We start from the raw sequence: 27,673 nt of genomic DNA, 5'->3' as shown, positions 1-27,673 counted from the left end.
AAGAAGAAGAAGAAGAAGAAGAAGAAGAAGAAGAAGAAGAAGAAGAAGAAGAAGAAGAAGAAGAGGAGGAGGAAGAAGAAGGAGAAGAAGGAGAAGAAGAAGTTGTTACACGAATGACTAAGGCACACATGGAATCCTGCTCACCCTCACTAGCCATTAAGGGACTGCAAACGAAAGTCACGTGGGACTCCAGCCCATACCTTCTAGGATGGCGCTAAGCAAGAAACAGAGGGCTGGGATGGCTATAGAGAGTTGACCTAGCATGCTCCAGGCCCTGGTTTCCAGCAAGAAAAGCAAGAAGAAGAAAAAAAAAAGCAAGAAAGAAAAAGGAGGGGGAAGGGAGGAGGAGGAGGAGGAGGAGGAGGAGGAGGAGGAAGAGGGAGAGCAGCAGCACAGTGTCTCTGGTCTCTGGACACCAGCTGGTTTGTCAGGCAGCAACAGGGCTCTGATCAACCACAACAGACAGGACCCTGAGTGATGGCCAGGCTGTGTCTCCTGAGACCCAATGTCCTATGCTCAGATTCCCAGTCCCATCACATTCTCTTGTGACCAGTCACTCTGAACCTTGCTTTCTGTTTCAGTGGAAGGTGGGCAGGCAGTGATAACCCTAGTGTTGAGTCACATGTGATAACACCCACAAAGTTTGTCTGGGACACCCGGGCATGTGGATCAGTAATATATTTTGGTATCCATGTGAACATGATTACAATTAGTTTGGAAGTAACTGAAACCCTGTGTTGCAGAGTGAAGAAAACGTGTGTGTGTGGGGTGTGTGTGTGTGTGTGTGTGTGTGTGTGTGTGTGTGTGTGTGAAGGTGCATATGTGTGCATGCGTGTGGAGGACAGAAGTCAACCTTGGCCATCATTCCTTGTTTTTTTAAGTGCCGTTCACTGGCCTGAAACTCACTCCGCAGGCTAGGATAGCTGGCCTGTAAGCTCCAGGGAGCCACTTGCCCCCACCTCTGTAGCGCTAGGATTTTCCCTGTGCACCAAACACCCAGATTTCTTAAGTGGGTTCTGGGAATCGTCAGATCCTCAAGCTTGCACAGCAAGCACTTACTTCCTGACAGCCATCTCCCCAGCTCAAACCTTGCCTCACCCATGCCTCCCACATTCCTGAAACCTCCTGGCTCTATGGTCACTCACTGTCAGGCGCCACTTTCAAACTGTCTATTTATGCTTGTAATTTCAGGCCCCAAATTCTGTGGGGTTTCTTTGCATCACCATCTCCAGGGAAAGTCCTTAATGGGTGCTCCTGTGGTGATAGGCATGGGATCCTGGCCACTGCATCCCCACAGTGTGGACCAGCTCTGAGATGAGTCACACACCACTTCCTCTACTGTGTGTTGCTGGATACTGGTCTCTAGCTGGAAGTTGAATGGATAAGTACTAAGAAGGCACAGACACCTGGAGGCACAGCTGGGCCCTGACTACAGAACTTCCCAGCCAAGCCCACACCTAAAATCGGTCCATCCCAAACCATCCCACTACAGGGCTTTTCCATTTGAGGTCCCAGGTGCAGACAGATGGAGAGAGCTGACCCCACCAGGCAAAGCTTCCACCCTCCCACACACCCAGAATAGGAAGTGCCTACTGACTTCTGCCACCAAACATGGAAAAGCTGTTCTGTGGTCACCCAAGCCCTAGTGTCTTACAGATGCCTCACCCTCCCCCCCCCCCCCGGGCTCTACACCTAGACAGATTGAGGACAGCTGGGCTGAGTGAACGCTCTGGTAGCAAACAACACCCTCGATGTGACAAAGGTTCAGCTTGGATGGCCACCTCTTGGCTCTCCTTTTCCTCAGCCCTTCACTGTGAGGTTTGGGTGGAAACTGAGGCACACACATTCTCCAGTAAACCCCTTCTCTCTACCAAGTGGGACCCCACATGACACTGTCTGCTAGTGGCACCACTCAAGAATTTGGGACTCAGTAAGGCCCTACTCCAAACCACTCAGAACACGCTTATGGGCCCAGCATCCCTCCCCAGGCCCACCCACCACCCTATTGCCAGGCAGCCCCAGCCTTGACCAGTGGAGCGTCTGCCTAGGAGGGTGTGTGCTCTACTCTGGGTCCCAGAAGGGGAGAGTCCCAAGGGTCCCAAGAAGAGGATTTTAGTCCAAATCCACCAGAACCCAGCCCATGGTCCAACCTCAGCTTCCCCTTAGACCCAGGGCCACCCCCAAACACTTCTACAGTCTTCTGGGAAGTGAGTCTGCAGGAGGCTGCTATGGACAGATGCCACTGGCTGAAGGACACGTCACTAAAGAGCCTGGGCCTGGGAAGTCCTGTCCGAGGACATAGGGATGTGACCCCCATAGAGGTGACTGGAGACAGGTCTCTTGTCTTCCCACTTCTATAAATAAGATACAGTTTGTGACGGATAAAGACTAAAGGCCCCGTGATTCACCACACATCCCTAATTTGGGAATGGGGATGAGAAATATGGCCAGACCTCAGCCAGGCAGTTCCTCCTTCCCACATACCTCCCACTCTTTCCTCACAGGGCAGGGAGGGCAGCTACACCCAAGGTCACAGGCAGAGAGCCAGAGAATAGAGCACCTAGCCTTCAGCATGATCAGCAGGAGTGCAGAGTCACAGGATGGTGCCAAACTGTGGGAGGCGTGGGTGAGGCAAGGTTTGAGCCAGAACAAAGGCCTTCAGCCTTCAAGAGCTCAGCCATGCTGATTTCCTGGAAGAATCTCAGTCCAATCTCTTCTGCCATGGAAACTCTCTAATTCCTCTTAGGAAATGGAATACTGGGCCAGCAAGATGGCTCATCAGGTAATGGTGATTGCCACCAAGTCTGAAAACCTGAGTTCCATCCCCAGAACCCCATGGTAGAGAGAACCGACTCTTAGAAGTTGTCCTCTGATTTCCAATGCATGCGATGCCATATATGCATGCATCCACACATGCAATGTGTAGACACAAACACACACACACACACACACAAATATTTCTCCTCTGGTAAGGAAGGAGGAAGGAAGTAAGGAAGGAAGGAAGGAAGGAAGGAAGGAAGGAAGGAAGGAAGGAAGGAAGGGAGACTGATCCAGGCCTGGGGGTACATGCCTATAATCCCAGAACTCTGGAGGCTAAGGCAGAAGAATCGTAAGTTCTGGACCAGCCTGGCACAGCAATGTTGTGGTTTTCCTACAGGTTCCATTTGACTGAAGCACAGGGGAGAGGACACATGCCTTCCTCTCAATCTCTTGGGCCATGAACAAGGGCAGCTCACAGTTATGTGCCTTATGGGAAGCAGATGTGAACTGAACGTCGCTCCCTGTAAAAGCCATGTTCTGTGCTGAAGACCCTGCAGACTGACTGATTCAAAGGACTTCACCATTACAGAGAGTTGGAATGTTGCAGCTCAAGAGTCCCAATTATCTGGTCCTATTTAACCCCCTTCATAGCCAGTTATCACCCACCTCTGACCTAATATCCTGGTGTCTATCAGAGAACACCTTGGAGAAGTGTTAACTTAGCAGACCACTAACATCTACCAACCACAAGCTAAGAATGTCATCAGATATCATCAGACTGATTATAGAGATTTCCCCACTTTGCTGTAACCGAACTACCTGGTATTCCCATCAGTGGATTAGAAAATATTTTGATTTATAACTTCCTTTTGTTCTGTGATTATGAAAACTTAATGCCACTGTTTCTATGTTGGAACACGTCACTTGAGGTAACTTGAATCCATGTTCTCTCAAATTTGGTTTAGAATAAAATATCTCTTACTCATGTGTATGTGTATGTGTGTGTATGTGTGTATATGTACATTTTATAGGGGTATGTGCACATGTGGCATGTACATGCATGTAGAGGCTAGAAGTCAATGTCAGGTGTCTTTCTAATTCATTTCCAATTCATTTTTTAAAAACCGTATTTTTATTTTATGTGTATGAGGGCTTGCCTGAATGTATGTGCATGTGCATACAGGAGGCCAGAAGAAGGTGTCAGATTCCCTGGAACTGGAGTTATGGATGGTTAGCTACCACGTAGGTGCTGGGAACTGAACCCAGTCCTCTGCAAGAGCAGCCAGTGCTCTTAACTGCTCTAGTCCCCTTTCCACTTCTTTTTGTTTGGTTTTTGTTTTCTGGGTTTTTGTTTATTTGAGACAGGGTCTTCCTGTAGCCCCAGATGGTCTGGAACACCCTATGTAGACCAGGCTGACCCTATGTAGATCTTCCGGCCTCTGCCTCCTGAGTGCTGGGATTAAAAGTGTGTGTTACTGCCTGGCTCTCCACTTCATTTTGGGGGACAGGGTATCTCACTGAACCTGGAACCCACCAGTTTCAGCAAGGCTGGCTGGTCATTGAGCTCTGCATTCTCCACTCACAGCACACAACGTGCCTAGCTCTTACATGAGTGCTGGGGATCTGAACTTGGGTCCTCATGCTTGCACAACAAGCACTTTACCAACTGAGCCATCTCCTCAGCCCTCTTACACTCTTTGAAGCAAGAGCTGACACAGGACAGAATCCACTTCAGTGAGCAAATACCAGAACGAACCTTCCTAGAACTCACAAGGAGATGACACACTGATGTGAGCAGGCGGGTGAGTGAGTGCGACTCTGCACTTCCATAGCTTGTCTCCTGGACACCCAACAACAAAGCCCAGTGGTGGGGTGCAAATTCCCACAAGGTGAAACAAGAGACCCACTCTGACCTCTGAAACCAAAGGCTTGGACGATTCCTGTCCCAAAAGTCCAGCCACTTAGCGGTGCAGGAGGCAGACAGGACAGTGCATCCTCCTTCTTCTTGGAGAGAAGTTACTGAAAGTTATGAAATTATTGCAAAGATAGGAAGATTGCATTCCCAAAGAGAGCTGCTTTGCCCAGTCACCGTTATTTTTGCACAATTAAACCTTGTTTTCCCTAAAAGTGCCACTTAGAATCGTCTCCCCTCCCAGCCCCGGTGAGCTCACTGCAGGCCACTAAAACTGCAACACAAGGAAACTGATCAGAGAAACACTTGCTTCCTAACAAAGGGCCACAGGGTCACTACCGCACAGGTAATTAAGCCACGTAAAACAAAGTAAATCAGAAGTAAGACTGAAATGCTCTACCCAATCAGAACAGAAGAGGCTGACCCCAGAGTACGTTAGCTGAACTCCCACCAGAGAACTGGTGGCACAAGGCAGGGAGGTGGCAATGTGCCTGGTGGGCAGCGTATGGACTGAAAGATGACTCTGTGCCTCGGGCACTTGAAGCAGAGCAGGAGACCAAAGAGGGGCCAGGGGCAGTGGAAGAAACTCTAGCTGGAGGTTACAGTCGCTCATCCAAGGCCATACAACTGACTGCCTGGCACCTCTCTTCAATGTCCAGCAATGCCCAGATTTTTGTGGCCAAAACTTGTGTGCCTGTCCCTAACTCCATGCTGGAAGGTGCTGTGAACTGAGCTTGGGGTTCTGTCAATACCCTTCCACCAGAAAAACCTGTCACCCAGTCTGTGTACCAGTCCATCTCAGACCATGAAGCATGGCCTCTGAGCAAGGAGGCTGTCCTGGCCTCTCCCAGGTCCCCCTGTCTATATCCTCTGTGATCCAAGACCATCAATGGCTCCCACTGTGTAACCATTAATCTCTCTGTTTATACCTGTGACTCACAATCCTGCTCCACAGATATCATTCACAAGATACCTACAAAATTTTCCTTCCTCCCTCCCTCCCTTTCTCCCTCCCTTCCTTCCTCCCTTCCTTCCTCCCTCCTTTCTCCTTCCTTCCTCCCTCCCTCCATCCCTCTCTCCTTCCTTCCCTCCCTTCATTTTTTTAAAATTTTATTTTATTTTATTTTATTTTATTTTATTTTATTTTATTTTATTTTATTTTTGTCTTTTTGAAACAGGGTCTCCCTGTAGCCCCAACTAGCCTGGAACTCACTATGGAGACTAGATTGCTATTAAAGGCATGTACCACCATGACTGGCCTGTTTTATTTTTTAAGATTTTAATTTATTTTTATTTTATGCGTATGAGTATTTTGCTTGCATATATTTAAGTGTACCTCTGCATGCCTGGTGCCCACAGAGGTTAGAAAAGGGTGTCTGATCCACCGGAACTGGAGTTACAGACAGTTGTTAGCTACCATGTGGGTGCTGGGAACCCAACCTAGGTCATCTGGAAGAGCAGTCAGTGCTCTTAACCACTGAGCCATCACTTCAGTCCCAAATGTATTTTATTTTTAAAAAATGTTTAATTGTGTGTGTGTGTGTGTGTGTGTGTGTGTGTGTGTATGGGTATGTGCATGTGAGTGCAGTGCCCATAGAGGCCAGAGGAGGGCATCGGATCCCCTGGAGCTTGAGTTACAGGCAGTTGTGAGTGGCCCGGCATGTGTGCTGGGAACTGATCCTGGGTCCTCTTCAAGAGTGATGCGCACTCTTGACCTCTGAGTCATCTTTCCAGCCCACTTTCCTTTTTTTTGTTTTCTCCTTGCTCTTCCTATGTAGCTCAGGCTGATATCAGACTAGAAGCAATCCCCCTGCCTCACCATCCTGAGTTATAGATGTGGCCATCGTGCCTTGCTCTTGAAGAATTTTCTTTAACTCTGTGTCCCTGTGTGCTTTTAAGATAACATCTAGCCGGGGGGCACACGCCTTTAATCCCAGCACTTGGGAGGCAGAGGCAGGTGGATCTCTGTGAGTTCAAGGCCAGCCTGGTCTACATAGTGAGTTCCAGGACAGCTGGAGCTACAGGGAGACCCTGTCTCAAAAAGACCAAAAAAAAAAAAGATAACATCTAAAACATTCTGTTAGAAGCTTACATAGCTGAAAGGGAAGTAAGTTATTCCCAGGCTATTGCAAAGCTGACATTTTAACTGCTGCATTGCTCTGTCAAATGAAGCCCATGAAACACAAATCTTCAGAGGTAGCTCCTCACTAGCCACTCAAAGTGTGAGGCAGGAAAACTGGCCTAAACTGGAACTTTTTATACTCCTTTTTTGATTGGACAGGTTTTTCTAATCCATCCTCCCACAGAATTCATCCTACTGTAAAATCATGCTTTGTGCTTTAAAGTACTTTATTGACCATTTTTCTTTGTAAAAAAATGAATTTTTAAAAATGTTTCCCTGTGAACATAAATCTCTAAGTATTAATTTTTTTCAAGACTAGTTTAAGTGTTAGCATACAGCTGTTGAAATGCCAATACACTATCATTTTTTAAAGAGTTTATTTATGTGTGTATACATGTGTCTCTGTGTGTATATGTGCATGTGAGTGCGGTACCAGTGCAGGCAAAAAGTGGGCATCAGATCTGCTGAAGCCGGAGCTACAGGCAGTTGTGAGCCGCTAGACATGGGTCCTCTGCAAGAGCAGTAAATGCTCTTAATCACTGAGTCATTTCTCCAGCCCTAATACAAACATTTTTGATAAATAATCATCAAATTCTAAAAGTGTATATTGTCAACGGTTGGAAAACATACCGTGTGGAAAGGCTTATATTTATATTAATTTCTGGGCCTTATTTGACTGTTTTTGCACTCTTTTTGTTGTTGTTGTTGGTGGTGGTGTGGTGTTTTGGGTTTTTTTTTAAACAGGGTCTCCTGTAGCCCCAGCCTGCCTGGAACTCACTATGTAGACCAGACTGGCCTTGATCTCACAAGAGATCTGCCTGCCTCTGCCTCCCAAGTGCTAGGATTAAAGGCCTGTGCCACCACGCCTGGTGTCGTACTCTTATTTTTAAAATAATTTTTTAGTTAGCATAGATAATAATGAGTTTCATTGTGACATTTTTATACATATATATCATTCTACTTTGCTCGTATTTGCCCCCTCAATACCCCGCCCATCTTTTCCTTCACCCCAGTAATCTCCCTTTTGCACATATTTAAATTTAGATCCTGTATGCGAAAGAAAATGTGATATTTTGTCTTTCTCTTGCCCCCCCTCACTTTCTCTTGTTCCCCCTCCCCCTCTTTGGTCCCTACAAAGTCCCTGTCCTACTTTTAACGTTCATGTCACCACACTGGTCTAGCCTAGACACACTCCACACTCACTGATGCACCGCTGGCCAAGACCATTTGTATGGGTAATCTCGAATCACTGTGGCAGGGTACTACTCAGGGAGGAGCCACACAAGTCATGCAACTCCTTGGGGGTCACCAACACCAAGACTTCTGCATGGTAGGTTTCATTAGGGAGTTTAGCAAGACCTTCAACCACCCAGCTTGTATGCAATTCTGTCTCTGGCGATGGCGGCCTCATCCACCTGCCCTACCATCCTGAGGAAAGTAAGGACAGTGGAGGGCTCAATGGAGAGCACGACTCATCCCCAAGCCTCACAAAGTCTCCTTCTAGAGGATGACAAGAGTAAACACTGCAAAGCCAGGGACTGGACCACTGAGTGAGGCCTCTCACTGAGCTGCCCTCAGCCAACTGGCTTAGAAGTGGGTTGCTAATCCAGGGTTCAAACAAGGTCCACTCCCAAATCTCACAGTGGTCTCAGCCCCAGTCCTAACCACAGGGACTCAGCCACACAGCGGGGGAAGGAGGGCATGCACTGGGGAGCCAAACACAACATGTGTCACAAGTGACTGCTAGAAAGCCACAAAGAGGCTAAGCAGGACAGAAACACCTAGTACGATGTAGTTAGTCCTCACTATCAGCATCATCTTCTCCATTACCATCACCATGACTACCAGATCCCTGCATCATCATCAACATCAGCAGCAGCATCACCATCTTTTATAAACTTTAAAATTTTTATTTATTTGGAGAGCAAGTGGACTACATAGGCCATGGTGCACACAAGGTGATCAGAGAACAACTTGCAGGAATTGGTTCTCTCCTTCCATCATGTGGGTTCCAGGAATCAAACTCTCACCAGTCTAATCACCATCACTATCAGAACATCATTGCCATCACTGCCACCACTCATACCATCTTCATCACCACATCCATCACCATCATCAACATCACCATTATCATCATCAACACCATCATCATTATCACCATCACCACCATCATCATTATCAATCACCATCACCACCATCATCACTACCATTATCATCACTACCATTATCACCACTACCATCATCATCACCAATACCATGATCACCATTGCCCTCATCACCACCATCACCAACACTATCATCATCACTATCACCAACACTATCATTATCAACAATGTCATCAACACCATCATTATCACCAACACCATCATCACCAACACTATTATCATGACCATCACCAACACTATCATTATCACATTATCATCACACTATCATTATCACTATCATTATCACCACCATCACCATCATCACTACTATCATCATCACTACCATCACCATCACCAACACTATTATCATCACTATCACCAACACTATCATTATCAACAATGTCATCAACACCATCATCATCACCATTACCACCACCACTATCACCAACACTATTATCATGACTACCATCAACACGATCATTATCACAAATATCATCACCACCATCACCATCATCATCAACATTTCCATTATCATCATTACCACCCTCACCATCATCATCATCACATCACATCCATTATCATTACCCTTTATCACCATCATTCTTACCTCCATCACTACTGTCACCATCACCACCATCATTATCATTATTAGCAGCAGCAGCACTATCACATCATTACCACCATCATCATCATCACCATCACCACCACCAACTTCATCACCATCACCATCACCATTATCATTATCACTATCACCACCATGGTGGTGGTGATAGTAATAATGAAAATGGTGATCTACCTAGATAGATGGATGGACAGATGAATGGATAGATGGGTGGATGAATGATGATGGATGGATGGATGATAGATGGGAGGATATGGATGGACAGAGGTGGAGGATGAATTCTGGATGGGTGGATATGTGTAGATGGATAAAGGTGGAGGATGGATGGTGGATGGGTGGATGGACGATAATGGTTTGTGGATAATGAGTGGATGGAAGGATGGATGATGGGTGGATGGATGGAATGTATAGATGGATGGAATAAGTGGATGGATAATGAATTGAGGGATAATGGGTGACAGTTGATGGACTGTGGATGGATGGATATGTATAGATGGATGAATGGGCAGATGGATAATGGATGGATGGATGACTAATGGATGAATAATGATGGGTGGATGGATGACAGGTCGGTAGATATGGATGGGCAGACAATGAATGGTTCATGCTGAGTTTTTCTCCCTCAGTAGCCTAGCTTTAACCTTAATTAAGCCAGAAAACTTTGTATCTACTGTTTAAGAAGCAAGAAAGCCTTTCTTCCTGTTCAGAAATAAGAAATCATTCAGGGGAGGAAGCCAGACGGGAATTGAAGTTCCCAGTGACACCAAATGGTTAACAATCTCTGTTTTGGGGTGCCTGAACATTCAGTTTCAGCAGCTGTCCCCCAGCTGTCCCCCTCCAGCTGTTCTGGGGAGTCAGAGCTCCTCTTTGTTTGCCCAGTTCTTAGCAACTGTTGCTTTTCCTGAAGGACAGCATGAACCAGCTGTCACCCACTGGTTGAAAAGCAGGTTGGCCCTGCAGTGATACTAGATGCAGAAGACACTCGTCTGGGCTCTGGAGGGTCCTTCATTTCAAATACATCACTCATTCCTCGCAGGCTGTGTTCCCATAACCCCTGCTCCAGTGCAGACCAGACTGGGTACCTCAAAGAGCTGGGAACAGGTTGTGCCTTCTAAAAGAGCTCTCAATACAAAGAACTTCAAACCCAGTGGGCAGCGCTTTCAGAAGACTGGCTCCGTAGAGAAGCCTGGCTCTGCAGACAACAGCTCTGCACAGATGCAGATGAGGGCCGATGCCACATTTCGAATGTGCTGCCATCATGAGGACAGAAACTGGACTGAAAATTGCCACCCGGTACTGAAATGTATACAACAGCAATGGCTGATGCTTGGTTTGCTTCCAGGGTCAAAAGAAGTGGGTGGGAACTTGATGAGACCCCACTAAATACCAACTTTGAGGCAGGAGCCAGGGGAGCTTGCTTCAGACCCTTTCCTTTGTATGCCTTTGAAATTTCCCCTGACAATTTTTTTTTTTTTTTTTTTTTTTTGTCTTTTTGAAGCAGGGTCTCCCAGTAGCCCCAGCTGTCCTGGAACTCACTATGTAGAACAGGCTGGCCTTGAACTCACAGAGACCTACCTGCCTCTGCCTCCCAAGTTCTGGGACTACAGGCATGTGCCACGATGCCTGGCTACAAAATATTTTTTAAGATAATGGGTCTGGGGAGGTGGCCCAGGTGGTAAAGTGCTTACCCTGTAATATGAGGACCTGACCTCAATCCCCGGAATCCACGTAAAAAGCCAGCATGGTGGTACACACCTGTACCCCAGCACTGAGGAGGTAAAGACAGCCTTGGGGCTCACTGACCAGTCAGCCTAGCCAGATCAGCAAACCTCGGGCACCAGTGAAAAACCATACTCCAAAAAATAAGGTAGTGGGTTGGGGCCAGCAAGACAGCTCAGTGGGTAAAGGCACTGGCCACCAAACCCCAGGATCTGCATGGTACAAGGAAAGAACTGATTCCAGAAACTTCTGATCTCCACACATGTGCTATAGCACATATAAGTCCTTGCACTTGAGTGAATACAGAGAGAGAGAGAGAGAGAGAGAGAGAGAGAGAGAGAGAGAGTAAATAAATAAATAAACGTGGGAAAAAAAAATTTTAAAGAAAACTAAGGTGAATGACCTTTAAGGAATGACACCCAGGGTTGACCTCTGGCCTCCCATATGCACATGCACTCACACACATGCATCTGCACACACACAGGCATGAGCACATACACACACATAAACACACAGAGCAATTTGATCTTGGACGCTAAGCAGGGTCAAGCCTGGTTAGTACTTGGATGGGAAACCACCTGGGATTGCATGTGCTGTAGCTTTGAAAAAAAAAAACCTGTCTCTTGAGCTGGACAGGTGGCCCAGTGGTTAAGAGCACTAGTTGCTCTTGCAGAGGACCTGGGTTTGGTTCCCAGCACTCACACAGGCAGCTAACAACCATGTGTAACTCCAGGGAATCTGACAATCTCTTCTGACCTCCATGGGTATTGCACAACACAGGTTCACTTACATACATGGAGGCAAAACACTCATAAAATATAAATGAGGCCAGGCGTGGTGGCGCCCACCTTTCATCCCAGCACTCGGGAGGCAGAGGCAGGCGGATCTCTGAGTTCAAGGCCAGCCTGGTCTACATAGTGAGTTCCAGGACAGCTGGGGTGACAGGGAGATCCTGTCTCAAAAAGACAATATATATATATGAAAAAAATTTTAAAACCTGCCTCATATCTTGAACACCTAGTACGCAGAGACACCTACAAAATGCATAAGGAAGGATATGGGGGAGGTGAAGGTGTAGGGTAAAGCAAGGAAGTGGGGGCAGGCAAGAATGTGGGTGCTGACACAAGGCTCATTCACAAAGGATGCACCCCAAACTGCTCCAACCCTGACAGGTGCTCCCTTTCCAGACAAAAGGCCATCTCATGGGAAGAACCAATCATTTCTTCCTTAGTGGCCCCACACCATCCATTAGACTCAAGTCCTGTGTCTCTATCCCCTATCCCAAGAGACTGATTCATTTTTTAAATGCTAGTCTATTCTATGACAATTGAAATTAAAAGTCCCTTTGGGAAGGAGGAGGGGGAGACTCATGAGACTCCGGAGGTAAATAAAATAAAACATCACATATCTGGGAAAGCAGAAACTTGCAAGATTCTCAGGGTCCCTCTCTGCTTTACAGAAGCAGCAAATAACTTAGTGGGGAAGGAGACTGGCCTGCAGAACGGAGCTCTCTCCCACCTGTTGAGCTGTGCAGAGAGCTCCAGGGTTACAGTGTTCCTGAGTCACCACCCATGCTGGGGTGGGGATTCTGGTGATGCAGCTGTCTTTGAGTCATCCCTGCTCCTGTTCATAACCACTCACCCACACTCCTGTAAGTAACCCCAATAAAAACTCACTGGTTCATCAAATTGGACTTGCATGCAATTGTTACTGTAGTCAGTCATGGTGGAGTTTGTAGACCTGTGTGTGTTGGGGTCTCCCAAGGGAAAGTCTCTCACACAACTAGTCACAGAGGAACCATTGGTCAGGAGTGAAGGGAATAGTCATTACCAAGACAAGGTCCCTATGCACTCTGGGTTCATCATGAGCTGCAAGACCCCGGGGAAAGGGAAGCCAGCCGTCTGTGTACTACAAGGGACTATGCTACCAGGAGGTAGTGTGATAACACTCTAGCTCCCAGCCCAGTGGCTGGTCCCACACAGGGCGCAAAGTATCATGGGATGCCAGCAGGTGCCTCACTCTACACGGAGCAGCTGGAGAGGCATGCAGGACCCAAGGGAGAACTGATTCCAGCCCCAAGGAAACAGCACAGCCTCCTCTGAGGGTCTCCTGTCTTCTCTAAGCCTGTTTTTCTACCTGACAAATAGAAGTCAGCCACGTGAATGGTGAGAGATTGCCTATGGCATGGGGTCCCTAAGAGATAAAACATGCCCAGCTCCTCACACTACCCCCTCACCTGGCCTTTCCCTGCAGCCTCCTCCATCCCCAGACAGCTGGTGATCCCTCACACTCCACTGGCAGCAACTAGGCTATTTTCAGAGAGTGGCGCTCAAAGATGGAGCCAAGCCAAACCTTGAGGAATTGGGGGTAAATTCCTGGGACCAAATCACCAGGGAGGCTGAGAAAGGAATTAATGATCCAGCACATCATCAGGGGGCATCTTGCAGAGCATTTCTGGTCCCCTTGGTCTAGGCCCTGCAGCCTGAGAGCCCAATGGACTCTGACGTTCTTTCCAAAGAAAAGCCCCACCTCATGCTGTTAAGCAAAGGGCAGACTACACCCATACCTCCTCCATATGGGTGCTGGAGAGTGGAGCCTCCTGAGCCCAAGGGGGCTGCTCAGTGTCCTAAAAAGATGAGTGGCCAGAAGAGGGGCTTGTACCTTGCCGTGACACATACCGTGGAATTTTAGACATCTGGAAGCTTAAGCACTTGGGACGGGAGAGATGGCTCAGAGGTTAAGAGCACTGGCTGCTCTTGCAGAGAACCTGGGTTTTGTTCCCAGCAACCACATGGCAGCTAACAACTATAACCCAGTTCCAGAGGAGCCAATGCCTTCATCTGGCCTCTGTGGGTACTGCACACATGGTGCACGAACATGCAAGCAAGTAGTCATACACATAAAATAAAAATCAACAGATCAAAAAAAAACTTTTAAGGTTAAGCACTGTATTAGTTACTTTGGGTATTGCTATAACAAAAGCAGCTTAAGGGAGGAAGAGTTTATTTTGCTCAGAATTCCAGAGCACAGCCCATCCTAGGGGTTGGAAGGTATAGGGCAGGAGTGTGAGGCAGTGCTCACTCCCCATCCTGCTGTGTAACAATATTCTATTTCCATTCAGAAGTGAGACTGCTTAATGCTCAGGAAGTAAACAACTCATAATGCTCAGGAAGTCCCTGAAACTTGTAAGATTCACAAGGTCCCAGCTTTCCTCTCTAAGGATATACAAGCAGTAAAGATTGCTGGAGAAGGGGGCTTCTCCACCTATCTGCCCGGCTGCCTAAAAGCCAGGCAGATACTCAAGAGTCATTATCCCAGTTGGGATGGGCTCATGACCTTATTTGGCTCTTCCAGGTCACAGTCCATCACTGAGGGAAGTCATGGCAGGAATCCAAGTAGGACTGAAGCAGAAACCATGGAGGAATGCTGCTTACTGGCTCACTCTCCAGCTTATGCTCAGCCAACTTTCTGAGACAACCCAGACCCACCTACCTAGAGATGGTGCCACCCACAATGGGCTGGGTCCATCAGTCATCAATCAAGACAATCCCTCACAGACACAGCCATGGGGAAAATCTTCTTGAGGAAATGAAATTCTTCAATTGAGGTTACCTCTTCCCAAGTGATTCTAGGCTGTCCTTGACAAAACTAACTAGCACAGTTTCTTATCTAGGGTGAGTACATGTGTGTTTGCTCTTCCCAGGTGCAGGTGGTCACATGCATCCAGTCAGGAAGCAGAGGGAGATGAATGCTGGTGGTGCTCGGCTGACTTTCTCCTTTGTATTTGGTCCAGGCCCCCAGCCCATGGGATGGTGCTGCTCACAATCAGAGTGGGTCTTCCCTCCTCAGTTAATCCAATCAAGAAACTCCCTCACAGACATGCCCACAGGTTTGTCTCCTAGGTGATTGTAGATTCTGTCAAGTCCACAATGACATTAACCAAGACAAACATAAAATAAGTTGGGCCACAGGCAAGATCCCCAGGAAGCATGGATAGTCAAGAAAAGTGCCTGAGCCCACAATGTCATCATTCCCATGCCCCAAGCTAATGCGGCACTGGGGACATTTTAGACACAGTCTGCACAGACAATGAAACTGGCCTGCAATTACAGAACATTCCACTCACCCCCATAGGATCTCCTACCTGCTAGGAACTTCTAGACATGTGGAAAACTACTGGTCTCTTAAAAAAATCTGCTGCTATTCCCTGGACAGTAATGAGCTATGGATGCATTCACACACAGGGCATGCAGGTCAGCCCCCGGTGGCTTGCTTCACCTCTCTCTGTCCCATCTGCTAATAATAACAGTGCTGTGTCACTACTGACATTCCAGCCCCAGAGATTGCTGGGAGGTTCTTCAATATAATGAACAATCATCCCAGGGCACTATGATGCATGCCTGTCATTCCAGCTCCTTAGGCGGCTGAGGCAGCAGGATCCAAAGTTCAAGGTCTGTCTGGACTACACAGCAAAATTCAAGGCCAGCCTGGAAAACCTGGCAAGACCCCATTTCCAAACAAATTTTTTAAATTATTTTTATTTTATGTGTATGAGTGTACTGTCTGCATGTATTTAAGTGCACCCATGTCATGCAACACCTGTGGAGGTCAGAAGAGGGAATCAGACCCCTTGGAAATGAAATTAGTGATGGTTGTTAGCCATCATGTGGGTGCCAGGAATTGAACCCAGGTCCTCTGCAAGAGCAGCTGGTACGCTTAACCACTGAGCCATCTCTCCAGCCCTCAAAACGGTTTTTTAAAGGGATGAAGATGTAGCTCGGTGGTAGAGCACCTGCCTAGAATCTCCCAGTGAGGATCTAGGACTGTGGCTCAGTGGTAGAGCACCTGCCAGAATCCTCCAGTGAGTGGCCAGATGTGCGGCTCACTAATAGAGCACCCTGCCTAGCATATGCAAGGCCCTGGGTTCAATTCCCAATGCCTCAAAAAAACTGAAAAGAGAAAAGATGATAAAACACAAAGCCAGTGTTGTTGAGGCTAGCTTCCAAGCTCAGATTCTAAGCTTCTATCTAGGTCCCTGGATACAGGCAAGGACTAACCTCAGCCCAGAAAGAACCTGGCTTTGTGAAGAGGAAAATCAAATCTATTTCTGTAGACAGTTAAGCTTCCCTTCAGATGAGGCCTTGTGTTTTTTCAAAAATGCTAATTTTGTTTTTCAACACTGCCCGAAAGGGAAGCACAAAGCCCAAAGCCTATGCCAGGCTGGAGAGAAGGAAGGGGTTGAGAATGTTCTGAGCAGTAGGAGCCAGCTCCCTTGGCTGCATGTGACTAGGCAGACAGCATGTTTTTCCCATCACCTGAGGCCCAGAGCCAATTTGTGCAAAAACAGGCTGCAGAGATAGGCGGGCAGGAGGAAGAAAGACCACACAGATAAGGGAGACAGCTGTAGGCTGCTGTAGCCTGGCTCAGGCTGGAGGCCGGAGCTTTAATTAGAACAGCAGAGAGCAGAGCTTCTGTGTGAGGCCTCCCCTGCCACCCCAGCCCCCCCGCCCCTCTAACAGGTAATGAGCCCCCCAAACACAGGCCCCAAACATGCAGTTCTTCCTAATTACCTCACTGCTCAGCCCCTAGGGCTCAGCATTGCTCCCCTGTAGGGGCACCCTAATCAAGCAGCTGGGAAGGGACAGGATGGAGCCCTAGGGCCTCTATCTCCCTCCCAGAGCATCCCAGGGCTCCTGAGCACCCTGGAAGCTGTCTTCAGAGATGGCTGAGGCTATAGCCAAGCAGTAACTGTCCTGCCTCACTGAGATGGGTGAGCTGCTGATGGGGACACTCAACAGGAGAGACTGCACCCACCAGTATGGAACCTGCCTAGAATCCTCCAGTGAGAGGTTTGGGGGCATGGTTCAGTGATGGTTCAGTGATAGAGCACCTGTTTAAAATCCCCCAGTGAGGAGCTGGGATGTGGCTCAGTGGTAGAACACCTGCCTAGAACCCCCAAGTGAGGGTCGGGAGTGTGGTTCAGTGGTAGAACACCTGCCTAGAATCTTCCAGTGAGGGGGCTGGGGTGTGGCTCAGTGGTAGAGCACCTGCCTAGAATCCCCCAGTGAGGGGCTGAGGGCATGGCTCAGTGGCAGAGCACCTGCCTAGACTCTCCCAGTGAGGGGCTGGGAGCATGGCTCATGAGAGAACACCTGCCTAAAATCCCCCAGTGTGCCACCCTGGGAACCTCACCAGGAGCAGCTTGACTCTTGGGAACGTCATGAAGGAGTGTGCACTGGGCATCTCGGCTCCAGTTCCAATTTGGATACTTGCTGCTGGCCCTGAAGCAAGGAGCAAGCGCCTTCCCTCAACACAGCCCTGGAGAGTTCTGTACACAATGGCCTCTGGGGACCTTCCTCCTGAGTGTGGGTATCTCTGAGCTCACAGCAGCAGTCCACCTGATAACTCAGGCCCAGGGTGCAGCAGTGAATGGCCTTATGGAGTAGTCTTGAGATGATACTAGCACTTTCATGAATGCCAAGTCACAGGGGGGTGCAGGGCTGGCCTCTGAGCAGCAAAGAGAGAATTCAGTGAGAAGCCCACTGATAAATGCTACTTGGCCATACTGCCAAAAGACCAAGAGAAGGTTGCTGGTACTGGTGATGACAATGCTAATGGTGACAATGCTAATGGTGGTGGTAGTGGTTGTGATGATGATGGTTTGATGATGATAATGATGACAAATGATGGTTGATGATAGCGATGAAGATGATGGTGGTCACGGTGATGATAATGATGATAGTGATGATGATGGCAGTGATAATGAGGATGATGGTGGTGGTGGTGATGACAGTGGTGATTATGATGATGGTGGTGGTGATGGTGATGATGATGATGGTGGTGATGATGATGATGGTGGTGATGATGGTGGTGGTAATGGTGATAGTGGTGATGGTGGTTGGTGATAGTGATGATAATGGCGGTGATAGTAATGGTGATGATGACTGATAATGATGTTGGTTCTGGTAATGACAGTATTAATAGTGATAATTGTGATGGTTATGGTAGTGATGGTGATAATGATGATCATGATGATGATGGTGATAATGATGATTGTGATGGTAGTGGTGATGGTCATGATGGTGGTAATGATAATGCTGGTGATAGAATTGTTCTAGAAAGGCAAGTAGGTAGGTGGGGGTACCTCAATTTCTGTGTGAGAGAGAGAGAGAGAGTGTGTGTGTGTGTGTGTGTGTGTGAGAGAGAGAGAGAGAGAGAGAGAGAGTCTGCACACACACTCTTATATGTGCATCTGCATGCAAGGTGAGTGCATGGGTATGGGTGCACGTATATGCACATGCACGTGGAAGCCAGAGGTCAACCTCAACTGCTCCTCAGGTGCTATCCACCTTGTCTTTCTCACTGGCCTAGGCCAGACTGGATGACCAGTCAGCCCCAGGGATCCACCTGTCTTCACCTCCCACCTCCACTGGGGTTACAAGCAGGTAACATACTTGGCTTTCTTACATTGGCTCTGGGGATTCAACACAAAGCACTTTAATGACAGAGCTGTGTTTCCAGTCCCATCAACGTCTAAACAAAGGACATCATCTTTTCCCCTTTCTAAACTGGAGTGTCTGGCACAACTTAGAAAGATGTGGGGATAAACTGACAAGAGCAAAAACTCAGCCCGCAGCAATGAGATTGTCTGCAACCTGAATCTGTTGGGAGAAGAGGGTGCGTTCACCCTGTGGGCAGAGTCCATCAGGAAGGCATAGTCCACTTCATTCCACCCACGTGGGGTTGGGGGAGGATCCCCAAAGCCAGGGCCCAACGCCCGCAGACTCAGAACTCTGCTGTTCCTGCCAAACCACAGTGAACCAGACGGAGCTAAGTCTGGCTTCAAGAACACAGGGAAAGGTGGTTCTGGAAGCTGAACAAGAGCAGCATCATGTGAGAGGTCAGGAACTGAAGCCTTCCTGCCTGCTCCCTCACTTCCCCCAGCCAGCGCCAAGGCTAGAAACAGGAGTCCACCATGTGTGTAGGGAAAGTGAATTTTCCTCTGTACGCGACAACAGACCTGAAGCAGACACAGATGCCTGTGTGAGTGCTTCCTTTCCAAGCCACCTTACAAGGAAGGGTCATTAACCCAGGCATCTGCTTCCTTGGGTTCTGGGCCACCTGGCTAGAGAGCCCACAATTCTAGGGTGTCATCAGTGACCTGCCTCTGCTATAAATGACTGGTCAGGTCAGGACTCACTGTCTACAGTTCTGTGACAGGGCAGCAGTGCCAGGGACACTAGCCCAGCCCTGTGCCCACAGCACATCCACAAAAGAGCAAGTTATGCCAGGTGTGGTGTCTCTGCCTATAATCCCAGCAGTCAAGAAGCTGAGGCAGGAGGATAATGAGTTCAAGACTTACCTGGACTACATAGTAAGACCTTGTCTCAGAAAAGGGCTAGTGAGATGGCTTGGTGGATAAAGTGATTGCTGTGCAATCACGAGGACTTGAATTCGATCCCCAGCACCCCGTAGAAAAGCTGGTTAACACAGACCCACACTTGTAACTCCAGTGCTGGGGCAGCAGAGACAGGAGGATCCCTGGGGCTCAGTGACCAGCCAGTCTAGCCTACTTGCTGAGTTTTAGGCTAGCAAGAAATCTTCCCTCATAAAACAAGGTGGACAGTGCTTGAGGGTGACACCATATATTGACCTCTACACATGCACACAACATACATACACCCACACATGTGCGCCTACACATACACGCACACACACACACACACACACACACACACACACACATTTTTAAAAATGGATAGCTTTGGGGCTAGAGAGATGGCTCAGCGGTTAAGAACACTGGTTGTTCTTGCAGAAGACCCAGGTTCAAATCCCAGCCCTTCTTGCACAACACAGGTGCACTTACCTACATGCAGGAAATACACATATACACATAAAATAAAAATAATAAAATATTTTTAAAAATTTTTTTAAATGGATAGCCTGTCTTTGTGGCTGTCTGCCATGGGACAGGTGACTAAGTAACAGAGGGGGCCATGGAGGTGCCTGCAAAGGCCCAGCCAGAGTCAAGCAAGGATCCTGGGGCAGTTTTCGGGCAGCTGCTTTCCACCCTGCACCTTTTCCCACCTGCTGAGGTTTTAACCATGTGGATGCCACATTCGTTTAAGTCTAAATTCAGTTGACACTATAAACTAATGCATAAACACAAGTCAGAATAGGTACAACAGGAACTGGGGAGATGGCTCAGCTGGTAAAGTGCTTGCTGCACAAACATGAAGGCGTGGCTTCAATTCCTAGCACCTATGTAAAAAGCCGGGCATGATAGCACACACCAGTAATCCCAGTGCTGTGGAGGCAGAGACAGAAGGATCCCTGGGACTCACCTACCCCAAGGTTAACCTCTGGCTTCCACACACACATATAGTCACCCACACATATGCACCTGTGTGTGACACATACACACAAATAGGTACAACGTGTCAGTCATCCATTTCCTCCTAGTGACTAGAGCTGCCTCCCCAAGATTTTGCTGCTGGCCGGACAGGAGAATCCCACAGCTGCCATAGCCAAGTCCCATGAACTGGCACCTGGAGCAACAGGAATTTCTCCTCTCAACATTTCTCAAGGCTAGGAACGCCAAAATAGAATCAAGGTGGAAACTGAAGTGTCCAGGCCACACCTCCCCAAGGCTCCAGGGCAGGTCCTCCCCATCTCTGTCAGCTTCCTGTGGTACCAGGCATTCCATACTGGCCACTAGCATACTCCAGCTCCACCTGTATATCACATGGTTTTGGCATGTGTTCCAATCTCCCTTCACTTCCTCCTCACAAGGGCATATGTGCCACATAGAGTACCCTGGAAAATCCAGAGCCATGCCCGTTCTGTGTTGCAGAATGTGGTCGTCTGAGCGAAACAGCTGCCATCTTCACCACATTGGTTGTGCCTGCTTGTAAGAGTCAGTCATGATTGGGCCTGTGGACTATTGGCACTCCCTCACAGGACAGGACGGGAAAGGTCATTGGACCCTCACCTGAAATTCCAGCGGCTCCTCCCAGCCATTTATACATGGCCTGAGGTCTCAGGGGGAGCTCAAGTACACAGACTGGGACTGAAGGGCTCCATCTGTGTGGCTATGGGGAACCCATCATGCTCTGTCAATAAGCCAGTAAACTCACTGGTTCCCCGGTATGAACCTTGGTAGAATTCAACTTTCGTTTCTCATTAGGACTTTGTAAAGACAGAGTAGATGTTGTTTACACCTTCCCAAGAAAGGAATTCTCAAAACCTCAAGCTAATCACATCTGTCTTCCTTCTATGCCACATCAGGTCACAGTCCAGGTTCCAGGGGTTGGCTCATGAGATCAATGGGAGGTGGTTACCCTCTACTAAACCCTAGCAGAGTCTGGACACCTTCCTGGCCAGTCACTGTGACCTGCCAGACCCTAACAGAAGCAACGTAAGGGAGGAGAGGTTCATTCTGGCTCATGGTTTAAGGGGATCAGCCCATCATGGTGAAGACATGTCAACCAAGGTGGCTCTGTCCATGGTGGGGAGAGCGTTCCCTAAACACACTCAAATGTTGGTAGATCAAAAAACAGAGCATGAGCCAGAAGTGGGGCAGAGCTATAACCCTAGAGGGCCCACCCCCAGAGATCTGCCTCTGACAGACAAGCCTCAGACTAGAACCTTCCACAATAACACCACCAGCTGAAGACCAAGAGTTCAAACACATGAGGGCTTGCAAGATGGCTCAGCAGAAAAGGTGCTTGCTGCCAAAACTGATGACCTAAGTTCAATTCCCTAGACACACGCAGTGGAAGGAAGGACCCAATTCCTGACTGTGTGGCATGCATACACAGAATGAGAGAGAAAGAGAGAGAGAGAGAGAGAGAGAGAGAGACAGAGACAGAGAGAGAGACAGAGAGAGAGACAGAGAGAGAGACAGAGAGAGAGAGAATAAATGTTTAAAAATTAAAGAAGCAAAGAAGTACCAAACTGGGCTGGAGTGATGGCTCTGCATTAAGAGCACTGACTGCTTTTCCAGAGGACCTGGTTTGGTTCCCAGCACCCACATGGCAGATAACAACTGTCTATAACTCCAGTTCCAGGCTTCTGGCCTCTGTGGGCACTAGACATGCCATGGATGCATTTACATACATGCAGGCAATACACTCATACACATAAAATAAAAATAATAAATAAAAAATTTTTTCATATCTTTAAAAAATCAAAGAAGCAAACGAGTTCAAACACATAAGCCTATGAGAGGCATTTCATATTCAATCAAGAACACAGAGGCATGATGGCCTCCTATGTTGGGTGAATGATAATGAAATATATTTTTTATTTTTTAGGTTTTTGAGGCCTCAAACTTGCTATGCAGTTGAGTATGGCCTTGAACTTACGATCCTTCTGCCTTCACTTCCTGAGTGCTGGGTATGTACCACCATGCCAAGTTTATAAGTGCTGGGGATGGAACCTGGGGCCTCGTAGCAAGTAAGGCAGGTATTCTACCAACCGAGCCACATCCTCAGCCCCTAAAACATTTCTTTTAAATCTGACTCTAGGGGCTGGAGAGATGGCTTAGCAGTTAAGAACACTGGTTGTTCTTGCAGAAGACCTAGGTTCAAATCCCAGCACCCACATGGCACCTAACAACTGTCCATAACTCCAGTTCCGGGGGATCTGACAGCCTCTTCTGTCCTCCACGGGCATTGCACGACACGAGTGCACTTACCTACATGCAGGCAATACACACATACACATAAAATAAAAATAATAAATAAAAATATTTAAATAACAAATATATTTAAATCTGAATCTAATTCCTCCTCCCCCATGAGAATGGTTCAGGGTCAAAATGAGGAAGTCCCAAGGAGTTAATTAACTGAAGACACACTCTGTCTTCAAAGTAGTCAGAGAATTAACACTAACAATACTAATAGCACCCAGTGTCTTTGGGGTATGGGGAGTCACCTAGCTGAAACTGGACAAGTGAGCTTCACCAAGAGCTGGCAGACAAGCACCCTCAACACATGGACTCTTCCAAGCCTCAGATAAGTCAGCAAGAACAAAGGAGCCCACATCACTCCACTCTCAATGTCCCTTGGTTCCACCCCTGTGGGTCACCTGCCTGGGATCCTGTAGTAGATGAGGCAAGGACAATTCAGACACAGCCCCACCAGCCACATCTGTCCCCATCAGTCTCATCTCAAAATGGGAGTAGCTACTGCCCCCTTGAGGAGGCACTGAGCACCCCAGAGCAGAAACCAACACTGGCTGAGAGTGAGGTGGAGTGATCAGGAGCCTCAGTCCTGGACACAGACCCTCCCAGCTGTCCCCCTCCCCTGCCTTTCTGCAGGAGGACCCAGGAAGATACACCAAAAGCCATTCAGTGCCTGATGCACCAACCCTCATCACAGTGTTAACCGGCAGGCCCTCCAACCCACCAGCACCACTGGGCTCACTGTGATTTTAACCTTCCAGTCTCTAGGATGATGCAGCTTCAATGCTGTGCTCTGTTCCTTACAGAATTACAGTGACACCAGTAATTAGAAACTTGCAGGCAGATCCCATCAGATCCACTCTGACACTCAGGACACTGGGCAGGTGCTAACAATATTAAACTGATCTTATGTGACAGTCTCCTGGGGAAAGGAGTACACAGACTGGGACTGAAGGGCTCCATCTGTGTGGCTATGGGGCTATGTGCATGTGATGAATTCGCATGGGTACCTGTCCTAGTCAGCTTTAACTGTCAGCTTAACATAGTCTAGAGTTATCTGGGAAGGGAATCTCAATGAGGGATTTCCCAGATAAGATTGGCCTGTGAACATGTTTGTGGGGGATTGTCTTATTTCTGAGGGCCCAACCACTATGGGTGGCACCATTCCCTAGGCAAGTGGTCCTGAGCTGTATAACAAAGCTAGCAAAGGGGTTGGAGAGATGCCTCAGTGGTCAAGAGTGTTTGCTGCTCTTGTAGAAGACCTGAATTCAGTTCCCAGCACCCACACTGGGTGGCTCACAACAGCCTGTAACTCAAGCTCTAGGGGATCTGGTGCCCTCTTCTGGCCTCATGGGCAATTATATGGTATACACACACACACACACACACACACACACACAAATAAATAAATAAATAAATAAATAAATAAATAAATAGCAAGGGAGCCAACAAACAAATACAAATAAAAAAGCATCTTCCATGGTTTCTACTGTACTTCTTTGGCTGTGAAGTGAGTTCCCTGGTCGAGCTAATGCTGTGTGGAACAGCAGGCAGTCCTGCCTTCACATTCCTGCCTTGAGTTCCTGCCCTGACTCTCCTCAGTGATGGACTGTGACCTGGAATTGTAAGATGAAATAAACCCTTTCTTCCCCTAAGCAGCTTTTGGTCACGGTTTTTGTGGTGATTTGAATGAGAAGGTCCCCCGCAGTCTCCAAGTATTTGAACAGTTGGTCCCCAGTTCATGGGCTTTGGGAAGGTTTCGTGGAACCTTTAGGAGGTATTGCTGTGATGAAGGAAGCACATCACTGGGGTGGGCTTTGAGACTATATAGCCTTGCCCATTTCTGGTGTGGTTCTCTCTGCTTCCTGTGCTGCTTGAAGATGTGAGCTCTCAGCTTTCTGCTCCAGCTGCTCCCATCATGATGGACTCTTATCCCTTTGGAACCATAAGCCAATAAACTCTTCCTTCCGTAAGTTGCCTTGATCAGGGTGTATTATCACAACAACAGAAAAAGCAACATAGTGTTTAATCACAAGCACAGAATGAGAATTCTCCTGTCCCTACCTCCCAAGTCACCATGGGAACACTAAGATTGCAAACACTACTGAGTCTGGCTTTCACATGGATTCTGGGATTTGAACTCAGGTTCTCACACTTCTATGGCAAGGGCCTTACTCACTCAACCATAGCTCCAAGTGAAAAATAGATTTTTAAGTATCAAACCTTTGATCTGCACTGAAGAAATTATCTCCAAGGAATGTGTAAGAATTCAAAGATGACCATGTCAGAGAGGAAGTAGTAACCAAGTTGTTGCTTCTGATATAAAAATGCAAGTCATGGTGGGGAGGTGGCTGAGCAGCAGCAACACTATAGGAACTGGCAACTTAAAAGAAAAAGACTAAAAACTCATTACTGACAGAGGAAAATGTTCAGAACACTGGACATGTGACAAGGAGCACACAGAATGAGCTGCTATGCTGTGAAAAGTACCAGGTTAGGGACTGTGTGTGAATTCAGTTCTAAGGATGTCCCCAGATACTTCCCAACTCTGAAGGGGTCAGATGACAGCAGACACCTTTAGTTTCAGCCTTATCAAAATTCTCCAATTTTTTTTTGGTTTGTTTGTATATGTAAATGTGTATGTATGTGCATATGTGTTCAAACACATGCAGACATTTCAAAAATTTGAAACGATTATGGCTCCACAATAGAGTGCTTACCCAGAAATTCCCAGTGAGGGGCTGAGGGTGTGGCTCAGTGGTAGAGCACCTGCCTAGAGTCTCCCAGTGAGGGGCTAGGGTGTGACTCAGTGGTAGAGCACCTGCCTAGACTCTCCCAGTGAGGGGCTGGGGTGTGGCTCAGTGGTAGAGCACCTGCCTAGACTCTCCCAGTGAGAGGCTGGGGGTGTGGCTCAGTGGTAGGGCCCCTGCCTAGACTCTCCCAGTGAGAGGCTGGGGGTGTGGCTCAGTGGTAGGGCCCCTGCCTAGAATCCCCCAGTGAGGGGCTAGGGATGTGGCTCAGTGGTAGAGCACCTGCCTAGAATCCCCCAGTGAGGGGTTGAGGGCCTGGCTCAGGTGTTTGTATGCATGTGGAAGTCCAAAGTTGAATCAGGCGTCTTCATCCATTGCTCTCCACTCTATTTCAGAGCATGGACTCTCCCTGAACCCAGAGCCCATTAATTAGCTGGTCAAATTAAGACAGTTTGCTCCAGGAATCCTGTGTCTGCCTCCTGAGCACTGTGATCAAAGGTGGGCTGCCATACGTGCCTGCTTTTAGATGGGTGCTGGGATCCAAATTCTAATCCTAACCATTGCACAGCAAGTGTTTTATCCAAGCCATCTCCCAAGCCCCCATTTTTGTTTTTTGAGGGCATTTCTTGCCTATGTAGACCTAGCTGGCCTTGAACTGGCAGTAACCTTCCTGCCTTAGCCTCCTGAATGCTAGATTACAATCGAACCCCACCACACTTTTGATTTTTTTTTCAATTATTTATGTGATGACTTCCCAAGCACAGTATTAAATTCCTTCCCAACTCACAGGTTCCTCTCTATATAATAACCACTTTCTGCTCGCCCTGCTTTTCTGTCTGCTTCAGAGAGCGCAAAGCAGGCCCTGGCATATGGAAGACACTGGAACATTCAGCCCATGTGATCAGAGCAAAAACAGGTACCACTGTGTCTTTCGATTGGATTGAACTTGTGAATGCTGTTCAGCTTCCCCAGGGCCAGGGACACCACTCCTGAGCTGCACCAGGTGCATACACTACTCTGCACTTCCAAACCTACCCCTTCCTCCAGATCCATGATTCCCAGAGTGATTCCTGACCCTAAGACTCCCAACATGTCACCCAAGAAGCCAGGAGGGGTGGTAGGTGCCACCCATACATGTTTACCTCCTCTCATTGTCGTCCAGGTGTGAGAAGAGAACGTTCTTGGAGATGGCTTTGGCCAGCGCCGTCATGGTCTTATAGTCTTTGGGAATGACCTGCAAGGAAGCCAAGGAAATCAGACCTTGAGCATGGAGCTAACAGGCATGTGTGCTAGGGACAGAGCTGATTTCACAGGCTAGGAACTGGGGACCTCATATGGCCTGAAACCCAACTATCCTGCCTCCTACATGGGGCTGGTAGCAGATGATGCTAAAACAGCAGTAAGAAATTTCATGTTCGTTTCACAAGACCTAGCCCAAGCCAGACAAAAACCCAGCATTGTGGTGGGAGGTAGGCAAGAAGCTCCAGCCCTAGCTGAGGAACACAAAGACTTCCCTTATGGTGCAAACACAAAGATTCTTACTAGGTCATGGACAACCCCAGTTGCCTGGACCTAGGGAGGTGTTAAACCCAGAGCCCATGCACACAGCCCTTTGTAAAAACACCTGATAACAAGGACTGAAGTTCAAAGCCACTCTGGTTCTAACAGACTTTAAAAATAAAATAAGCTGGGGCTGGAGAGATGGCTCAGCGGTTAAGAACACTGGTTGTTCTTGCGGAAGACCCGGGTTCAAATCCCAGCACCCACATGGCAGCTAACAACTGTCCATAACTCCAGTTCCAGGGGATCCAATAGCCTCTTCTGTCCTCTGCGGGCATCGCATGACACAGGTGCACTTACCTACATGCAGGCAATACACACATACACATAAAATAAAAATAATAAAAATATTTAAAAATGAAATAAAGTAAGCTTTTTGAGTAACTCATATTCACAGA

General features: G+C 47.9%; 1 protein-coding gene across 1 annotated transcript in view; it reads right to left on the bottom strand.

The window, feature by feature from the left end:
- Positions 1–27,673, bottom strand: part of Prkar1b (protein kinase cAMP-dependent type I regulatory subunit beta) — a 141,321-nt gene that overhangs the window by 84,199 nt on the left and 29,449 nt on the right. The window contains exon 4 of the mRNA XM_008851448.2: positions 26,858–26,949. Within this exon, the coding sequence (XP_008849670.1) occupies positions 26,858–26,949 (92 nt within the window). The remainder of the gene's footprint in view (positions 1–26,857; positions 26,950–27,673) is intronic.

Source organism: Nannospalax galili, unplaced genomic scaffold, assembly GCF_000622305.1.
Source record: "Nannospalax galili isolate Female #2095 unplaced genomic scaffold, S.galili_v1.0 scaffold664, whole genome shotgun sequence".
NCBI lineage: Eukaryota > Metazoa > Chordata > Mammalia > Rodentia > Spalacidae > Nannospalax > Nannospalax galili.
The sequence above is the reverse complement of the archived record's forward strand: the minus strand, read 5'-3'. Positions and strand labels throughout refer to the sequence as shown.